General features: G+C 53.0%; 1 protein-coding gene across 5 annotated transcripts in view; it reads left to right on the top strand.

Annotated features, from left to right (window-relative positions):
- Positions 1-6,221: 6,221 nt before the first annotated feature.
- The window catches only part of Nrp2 (neuropilin 2), a 114,940-nt gene continuing 111,364 nt past the window's right edge, over positions 6,222-9,797 (top strand). For all 5 annotated transcript variants that reach the window (XM_055616970.1, XM_055616968.1, XM_055616967.1 and 2 more), the window contains exon 1: positions 6,222-7,147. In XM_055616970.1, coding sequence (XP_055472945.1) covers positions 7,075-7,147 — 73 coding nt within the window. In that variant the 5' untranslated portion in view covers positions 6,222-7,074. The remainder of the gene's footprint in view (positions 7,148-9,797) is intronic.

The raw sequence follows: 9,797 nt of genomic DNA, 5'->3' as shown, positions 1-9,797 counted from the left end.
GAGGGGAGTGATAACTACGGTGGTATGAATTAACCCACCCTGGAGCACCCTCAGTAGCGAAAGGTCAACTCCCTGACTCCCGAGTTGCCTTTCCGGCAGGACTTTCATGCTCAAATTAGCAGCTCTTGCCACCGTAACTTAACTAACTTAACGACCACCTGACATGTAGATACCTAATTAAGGCGCTGAAAGTCACAGGTTACAAATTTGAAAACAGCAATACCAAACAACAACAAAAATCCCTTACAGTTCTGGGGGAGGGGCATGAGAGGGTGTGTGCGTGCGTGCGTGCGTTCCAGTTTCAGGCAACGTGCTCTCAGGGAGGCAGGTGTCAAACACCCGGAGAAAATTAGGCTGTGAACTTACTAAGAGAATGAGAACTTTCAGCTCCAAACAGTTGGAAAAAAAAAAAAAAAAAAAAAAAAAGAAACTTCAGAATGTAACCCTAACAACACCTCCAATCACACACGTCCTGGGAAATCACAAGTACGTTCAGCTTTGTAATGCTTGTGGAACAGCCCCGTTCACACGTTGCTGTATTAAGGAGGAATATTAATTTCAGTCTATGGAATTGTTTTAAATTTATTACGAGTGAGAACAGGATTAGGAAAGAGCTGCAGAACAAATGCCAAACCAGGTAAGAGCAAACCACTCCCTCATTCAGTAGCTGACTGAGAGGCCTCACAACACCCAAGTCCAAGATCTTCTTGGACCCTGAGCTTTCTGCTGCCTCACCTGCTTTCTGCAGTGCTGCACTCCAGGTAGGAAGTCCCAGAGTACCAGAACAACCCTGATTTCCCATGAATGTTCTGCAAAACTCATTTAAGAAAGCATAAGCGACTAAACAATATGAGTTGGGCCTCTTTTCTCTGGTCAAACAGACCCCTTCCTGCATTTTCAAAGCATGCCTGGGCAGCCGGAGTGGCCACCGATGCCGAGAGTCCCCCGATGGTGAGCAAGTGTGGCAGCCTCCGAGATTGAAGGATGTGGAGATTGCTGGGTTTCCATGGCAAATGTCCAGCTCCTTATCAAAGGCTGTTCTGTTCAACACGGTAGGCGGTAAACACAAATCAAATTTAGGTAAGGGGGATGAAATACAACCTACAGTTCTGTCCCTCGGTCGTGCTAGCCACATCTTGAATATGGAAAAGTCATGCGGTGTGTGACAAAACTTTTCCTGGGGAGATGAAACAGACAGGTCCGCTCACCCCAGATAGGGATTTCATAATAATTACAGAGCATTACTCTACTTACAGGTTCCTTACAGGGTGGGCCTACTTACTTTTTGGGTGAGGGGTTACCTACAGGAGCAGAAATGACTCAAAGGCAGCCATGTCACCAACGCCCACCCCAATATGGGTGACAGGTCACAAAGCTGGGAACACGAGTGACAGCTCACTCACACAGCCTCCAGGCAGCTCAACAGGTTGGTGGGGGTCCTTTCCACCTGACTCTAGTCTAAACCTCTTCCAGGCAGCTGGTCTGACCTCAGACTCTTCAGTCTTACAGGGACTGTCAGTTGTTTTGCTTGCTCTGGCATGGAAGGTCCTCACGTCTCTGGTCCGATTCAGGTCTTCCTGAGTTGTTTACCTGAACATTGGAAGAACTTAACTTCCATGCTATGCATGATAGTGTGCTCCCCTAGTCTCAGAAGGCAGATCTCTGAGTTGGAGGCCAGCCTGGTCTACACAGAGAATTCCAGGACAGCCAGGACTGTGCAGAGAAACCCTGTCTTGAAAAAAAAAAAAAAAAGAAGGGGTGGGGTGGTGGGTGGGACACGGATGGACACAGACACAGGACTGCCCTACCGGAATGTTTCAGTCTCACCAGCTGAGAGGCACAGATTTTCCCATGGTGGTTAGCTGCTTTGAAAAATGCTCCTTTAAAGGACAGGGTTAGTGGACTCAGTTTCTTTTTTTTTTTTTTTTTTTTTTTTTTTTGATGTTTCAGGATCCAGAAGTACATAAATTAGTCTACCGGAGGGAACTCTGCTTCCCAAAGAAGCCTAGGAGAAAGGAGGAAGCACAAAGGCTTCTTGAGTTTTTCTTGCCAAGGGATGTTTGAATACATTTGGCATTTGGTTGCCGACTTTCTTATTCTTGTTTTTATTTACAAGGTTCCCTCCTATCAGGTTTAGTCTATAACTGAGGACATAGACACAATGGAGAAGATTTCAATACCTCATGAAAATCTGCAAGAATTCTGGGGACCCACCCAACATAATATCAGAAGGAAACAATTAAGTAATGTTCAAGTATGTTAAGGAAAACAAATGAGAGTTTTTCAAAGTGTGTATGTTGGGTGGGGGGGGGAGCAGTTCTCTTATTGATCAGAGCCTGGACTTCACCATCAAACAAGAGAGAGAATACAAAATGAGGATCTATTACATTTTAACCAGAGGTTTGCTTCTGAGACAGATGCAGCTAAACATTAACTGGGACAGAGCAGTAAATTACAGATTAAGATGCAATTATGCCTCCTATCTCTCCCTTTCAGGGCGAGAGCTTGTCGATGTGAGGGCTCTGATAAGGCAGTGTCATGTGACAGGTGGTGTCTATTGTGGAAGCATGAAACTTCTGGAGCTTTCAGATCCTGCATTCCCAGGAGGCAGAACCCCAAAGCCTGTCTGGTTTCCATGCCCCTGCATGGTCACGCATCCGTGAGCATTTAATACAAGTTGATGAACACAAACCGAAAACCATACCTGGAGAAGCTGCTAGCAGCAACCAATGATGGTTGTGTGAGGAGAGAAAGGCTGAATCCAGCTCTACAAACCCCACTAACTGCTCCTTGGACCGGACCATGTTCCTGCAACTCTCCTCTCTACACCGGGACAACTTTGAGATGGTTTCCAAACAGGTTCTTAGGCCCACGGCTTCTCAAAGGCACAAGGTAAAGCCGGGAGCCTGCCATTCTGGCATTTTAGTGGCTGTGTTCTTGGTGGGGCTCTTTAGAAATCTGAAACACCAGACCCCGTTGAAAAGTGTCCACAGAGGAAGTGTGGAGGTAACGCTGCTCCAAATATCCTTCAATGGAATATATATTGAAGGCTGTTCAGTAAATGTCACACATTAGAATTGTTCAGTTGGCCTATGGGTCAGAATCAGCTAAAATGTGTGTGTGGGAAAAAAAGAGACAGAGACCAGACCCAGAAATCACCCCAGACCTATGGAATCTCAGTTGCAGGAGGCTGGTGCCCAGAGACCTGGATTTTTAGCATCTGCCTTCAGTGATTCTGATGCCCCTCAAGTTTGAGATTGTATAGTTCAGGATACCCTGAACTTTCCACAGGAGGTGGTTGAGGACAGCTTTCTTTTAACATCGTCTAAAAACTTGCTCCATGTTCCCCAACCTACCCCTCCTCATCTAAGAAATGTAGGATATGATGTTACTATTATTATCATTATTATTATTTCATAATTAGAGACAATGCTGTGAGCATCCCCACAGAGTGAAATATGTGGTCAGGAGTTCCACTGTCACTGCTAGCTGTTTGGGGCTAGTTCAGTGTTTCATAACACCGTTGACACAGAAAACAGCAAGGATTGGGCTGTGCACACATACGGAAGTGTGGAGCCTGGCTCTTCAACCCCTTTACCACTGGTTTGGCTCTTCAAACCAAACCCATGGCAACAGACTCCTCCAATTCCACTCTAGATAAAAAACAATTGGCAGGTCTGATCCAGCCCCAGCCTGGAAACTTTTTTCCTGAAGACCCCTTTTCCACGTGCCCCACGTAGGACTTAGTGCTCTGTCTTGGAAGTCCTAGGTGGAAGCAATTCTGAGCGCTCCAGAGGCCAGTGAAATTCAGGGTGGGCTAAAGGATTCAACAGCCTGATTCTGAATTTTCCCTAGTCTACAAAAGTCCTTTGAGAAGGCAGGAGCTCGCCACCACGTGTGGAGGCCTTTGGTGGCATGGGCATTATTTATTGAGTGCTGCCCCCTAGAGGATTGGGAAAGCCCCGGCCGCTTGGAATCCCCAGGGCTTCTCCCTCAGGCCATCTGCAGAAAATGAAGCCTTCACTCCAATGGACTGCAGTGAAGTCTTGCGTACAGAGACACGGAGGCTCCCTGGAAGCAAGTTAGCGCCCCCTTTAGAAACCTCTGAGAAAACGAAGATCCACAATGCCGGAAGCAGGATCCAGGAACACAACCCTGAAACTTAACTCTGCCTTCTCCCAGAAGCTGAAGAACCCCTGAAAGTAGCCAGATTGGGAGGGGGGGGGGTGTGTGTGTTAAAGCTTGAGGCCCCAAAGCCAGCAGTCTGAGGTTGTCATCTGTACGGTTTCCTAATGAGCTTTGGATTTCTTTCTGGCTCCACTGTCTTCTCTCTGCTCTTTACCTAAACTCCATCTGCAGTTTTCTCAGAAACCAACCGGCTGTGTCCAGCTCTAGTCCAAGCTGGAAGGGTTTGGTATGCCTGGAGAGCAGTGGGGGTGGCGACACTCAGTAACTCTTTCCTTGCAGGCACTGTTAGGGCAGATAGCGCTATTTGTCCTTAGGTTAGTATTTTGGCAACAACACAAACTGGTTCTGTGCTTGAGGTCCAAAATCCAGGCGTTCCCACCTTCCTTCATCAAACATTTGGGACTGCAATCATTCTTTACAACTGGACTTTAAACCAGGATAATGTAAATCTGGAGCTTTTCGTGATACAGATTTTTCTCTTAAGCCTGGAAAAGAAAGCAGGGAAGGCGGAAGGGAAAGGGAGAATGAAGGCAATCAAAACTAGACCCTATGTATATTTGGTGTGTGTGTGTGTGTGTGTGTGTGTGTGTGTGTGTGTGTGTGTGATGCTCTCTGGAAGAACTTAGGAGGCCTCCGACACCTGCAGTTTACAGTCAGTCAGGTATCTAAGATTAACCAGGTGATACTCAGGCTTTGGACTTCCACTGTAAAAATCCCTCTACGTCTCCATTCAACTAGTTGCCAATCACTTCTGATTCGATTTTGTTTGGGTTTATCTCCATGTAAATAACAGTTAAGTGAGAGTTACAGATTCTTCAAACACCAAATGTGATAAACAAAGCTAATGGCAAGTCCAGATAAGGAGAGGAGCCACCCAGAAGAACCCACAGGTCCAAGCCAAAGAGAAAACGGCACAGTCAGCTATGCGTGCTCCTTGCCGTTTAAACTTTCTATTCCTTAATCTGCAGACTGCCAGGAAAGGGGTTGAAATGTTAGCCAGGCGTGCTCTATCCTGATCATGGTAAAGCCACGGTGCCTGGTGAACATGACAGTTGGGGAGCACCGAGCCATCCTCAGAAACAAAGGTGCAAGTGTTTCCCCAACTACTGGCTTATAGCGCCTTTGAACAGTTTTCATGCCTCCACTTAAAAATAGTTAACGTAATGCTATTTTCTTTCTGTCAACGTGGTGACCACATTTCCTTGGGGGAAACAGGAACAGAAGTGGTTAGAGTAGCGTTCCAAGGGGCCTTCATGTACCTGGAGTCTGTGCAGAAGCTTGGAGCTGTGTTGGGTGGCCAGGGGGGACAACTTTATTGCCTGGAGAAATTCTTTATGCGATAAAGTTGTTCCTCATTTTAAGATAAGGGCGAAGGTTAGAATAAATCCTCACCCAGACTTCGGAAGAGTCTGTTTGGGACACAACAAAGCATGTGAGAAGTAAACGCAAGAAGTATTGAGCTTTGGTTCAGCTGGGGCTGGCGGTGTGTGGTGTGTGTCGCCGCCTCGCACTGCTGCCTCCGGGAACCCGCGGCTGAGCCGCCGACTGGCTGCCATCCCCGAACACCCACCGCCCGCCCCCCGACTCCCGCTGTAACGCCATTGCAGGCGGCACCGTGTCGGGTTCCGCGCCTGTGGCATCACAGTCCCGGAATCGAGGGGGAACGGGCATTTCCCGGGCTCCGCGGAGTTTCCCTCCGGCGCGGGCAGCGCGCCCTGAACGGAGTGAACGGAGTGACACGCCCGCAGCCCCGCACGGAGGTGCGCAGGGCGGGGGGCGGGAGGGGGCAGGCGCGGGGCCGGGAGGGGGGCGGCGGGGCGCGGGCCACCCTGACTTGGATGGCGCGGCCGCGGGGCCCGCAGCCTCCCGCGCCCCGCCCGAGCTGGGTGCCGCGGCCCTCGGCTCTGCGCCGCGCGCCTCCGCGGCTGCCTCTTTAATCAGGAACACAGAAGGGGCGGGCCCTGAGCGGGCGCGTAATCGGATCGCTCTGCCGCCGCGGCTCTGACATCCACATGCTGCTCGGCCTGAAAAGGCGAGGGGGGGAGCCGGAGGGGAGGCAGAGGAGGCGAGCGAGGCACCAGCCCGCAGCCCGCAGCCCGCCCCCGGCACAGCCTCGGAAGCGCAGACGCTCGGCCGGCCGCTGGGCGAGGTGGAGGTGAGGCCGGGCCCCGGCCAACTCCGGGAGCCGCTCGCGCGCTCGCCCGCGACCCCGGCCGCCGCACCCGCGGCAGCACCGGCGGCGCCGGCCGCCGCAGCCTCCAGCCCCGCGCTCCCCTCCGGGAACTGGCCAGGCGGGGTGTAGCCGCTGGGGGAGGCTCCCGCCGAGGAAGCCCGGAGGGCGCAGAAGCCCGGCGGCTGGCTTGCCTGCACCCGCTCCGCCTGTCCGGCGGTTGGTGTCTCTCGCCCGCGTGTGTATCCCGGGGTGCCCGGGGGACCTGTGTCAGTTTGCGCCTCTGAGATCTCACAGCTGCCTAGGGACCGTGTGATGCCCAGGGCAATTCTTGGCTTTGATTTTTCTCGTTATTACTGTTATTTTACGCTTGGCTTTCGGGAAACCCTCGCGATGTTGTAGGATAAAGGAAATGACACTTTGAGGAACTGGAGAGAACACACACGCGCTTGGGTTTGAAGAGGAAACCGGTCCCCGCTTCCCCAGCCGGCCCCCTCTCTGCTGGTTTCAGCAGCTATCTCCTAGCGAGGTGGGGATTCCAGCAAGGATAAAGGTGAAGACGACTGCTGCCAGGACCCAGGAGGGGAACGCGGATCGTTAGAGACCTTTGCAGAAGACACCACAAGGAAGAAAATTAGAGAGAGGAAAAACACAAAGACATAATTATAGGAGATCCCACAAACCTAGACCTGGAGAAAGCCTCTCTGTCCAAAAAAATGGATATGTTTCCTCTTACCTGGCTCTTCCTAGCTCTGTACTTTTCAGGACACAAAGTGAGAAGCCAACAAGGTAAGCCCTTCAAAGTTTTTCTATTCCTTTTTCCATGGTTTTCCCCCTTTAAAAGCGACTGCTAATGCGGAGAGGCCGCTCTGATCCGCTTGGGAGGAGGCTCCCTCAATACTCAATAATTTAAAGGGAGATCTCCGTCGGCCCTCTTTACACCGCCAGGGCTGCTAAACCCAACTTTTCTCTCTTGCAAGGAGTGTGTGTGTGTGTGTGTGTGTGTGTGTGTGTGTGTGTGTGTGTGTTTTGTAACAGAATTTGGCGGTGTTCAGATGTCACATATGGACTGAATCAAAGGTTTAAAAATACTACAAAGCCTTTGCATTACAGTTTTGGGGATTTTTTTTCCTCCTGTCTTGAAGCAGAACACATCTCTCTTGAGTTTCCTCAACCTAGCCAGTAAAATATAAATCATTTGCATTCCCTCCACTTAGCTGCAATGAGCAATGTTAGCTGAGGGCTTGGGGAGAAAAAAAAAATCGAGAGTCTAGCTTTGGTTTTCAGATGTGTGGATTCTTGGCAGAATGGGTGAATCTATCTCAGAAGCAAGAGGGCCGAGCGAGCTAGCCTGGCTGAGATGGAGCTTTCCGGGGGCAGTTGGTAGTCTCCGCTCTCTCCGGATTCCATGTGTTTTCTGGGAAAGCAAACCATGTTCTTTAAAAAAAAAAAATTTTTTTTTAATTAAAAGATAAAACAAACTGCATGACCCTCGAAGGTCCCTCGGTCTTGTGAAGTGGTTAGAAACTTTTGAGTGGAATTTGTTCTCGGGCACTGCCAAAAAGGGTGTGTGTGGCCACGGGCTGCACAGATAGGCACAGTGGGGCCTAGGAGAGGCCAGGGCCAGCTCTTGTGGAGTACGACAAGGGATATCTCCCTGCGTACAGGTCAGTGGGAATTCGGTTCTCCCTGGGACTGCTTTCTGGGGGTGTTTCTCTCCCCTTTAAGGCAGTCTCTGGAACCTGACGAAACTCTTCTTCGCGGGTGCTGCTACAGGTGACTGGGGAAGGAGATGGGGGAATGAGGGGAGGAGGGGGAAAGGCAGAGACAAACGCGCGGAGAAGTGCTTTTATCTCGAGGCGCCCGGAGGTGACAGCTAGCCGCAGTGGCGGGACTCACTGTCCGTGGCCACCCTGGCGTCCCCGCTCGCTGCTTAGCCGGTCCTGAGGAGAAAGCTTAGCCAAGCTTCTCGCTCCTTCTCCAACACACACCTACAGTCTCTTTACCGGGCGGGATGTGTGGGTTTTCTTTTTTGCTAGCTTTGAGGGTTTGGGGGCCGAGGGGTGAGGAATGACGCTGAGACCCCAACCCAAGCCTCTGCAGCTCTCTTTCCGAGGTAACTGGTCCCACAAGCAGCTGCAAGCATGAGCCAAGGAACGGTTTGGGTACAAGTCCATCCTGGGGAAATTTTCCTAGGCCTCTCCTCATCTCGTGTTGCATTAATTCTGAATTCCCAGCTTGAATCGAAATTAACTTACCTCCCACGGACCTGAATGCTGCGTAAATTATGTATGTGTGTGGTTTGCTGTGCATGTGTGTATATATATGTATGTGTATGTGTGTGCGCGCGCACGCGCGCTCCTTGAGAATGCCCACTGTATATTATGTATTCAGCACCGGACTCCGGTAGGCCTGGGGGTGCGAGTGCGCGCACACTGGCACACACACCACACGTACAACTTCAGGTTCCCTGTGTTGTGCGGAGCGGAGGGGATGGCGAAGACTCGGGGACCGTCTCCTCTCCCAGATGTTCGCACATCTGTCCCCGAGCGCCGCGTGGAGCGTGTGTACGCGTGTGCACGACACCCGCTCGGACCCACTCCTGCTCTGCCACCTGCCTCCCGCGCTCTCCGCAGGGGCCCCCTCCCCATCCCCGGTCTCGCTGCGTCACTTCCAGAGAAGCTCAAAGGCGCTGGGTGCACAGCAGGTCACCGACTAAGAGCCCGAGGGCGGCCTCGGACCGGGGCTGGGGGGGGGCGGGATCCGCCCAGGGTGGATATTATCCGGCTCCCCCCAAAAAGGTGATCAATCGCCCGCCACAGGTTTTAATCGAGCAACTGATTGGTACCGGGAGACCTAGCCCGGGCGGCTAAGGGCGAGGCCAAGCTAGACCTCTGACTCACCCTGTGCGCGCCCGCCCGCCGGGAGGTGGGCTGCCCAGGCACCGCGGCGGCGGCTGCGGCGGGAACCCGGTCCGAGAGGAAAAGAAGGTGGCGGGCCCACGCGGGGGCGACTGAGCGAACCCCCGGGCGGCCCCGGCAGCTGGAAGGCCGTGCGGACACCGCGCCACCGACTCCCAGGCGGCGCGTAGCCTCCCAGCCCGGGGCCGGCGGAGCCTGGGCAGCTGGGCTGGGTCGGCTCGGAGCGCCCCCTCCCGCCCTCCCGCGCCGCGCTGGGCGCCGTGAGCTCGCCGCAGCCCCTGGAGGAGCTGGCTAGGAGAAGCTAAGGGGGGCCCCCGAAGCCGAGAGATCCCCGCGCCAGCCAGGCCGGGAGGCAGGCAGCCGGGGTGGGTGGGATCGCGGAGGAGGGCGGGAGGCGGCCCGGCAGCCTGAGCCGCAGGGAGGCGCGCAGCTCGCGGGAGCACAGTGCGGCTGGGGCGCGGGAACAGGTGAGGAGCACGGCGCGCGGCCGTCCACGTGGCCGAGGCGTGGGCGCCCCC

This window comes from Psammomys obesus, unplaced genomic scaffold (genome assembly GCF_907164565.1).
Source record: "Psammomys obesus unplaced genomic scaffold, mPsaObe1.curated_primary_1811, whole genome shotgun sequence".
In the NCBI taxonomy this organism is placed as follows: Eukaryota; Metazoa; Chordata; class Mammalia; order Rodentia; family Muridae; genus Psammomys; species Psammomys obesus.
The sequence above is the reverse complement of the archived record's forward strand: the minus strand, read 5'-3'. Positions and strand labels throughout refer to the sequence as shown.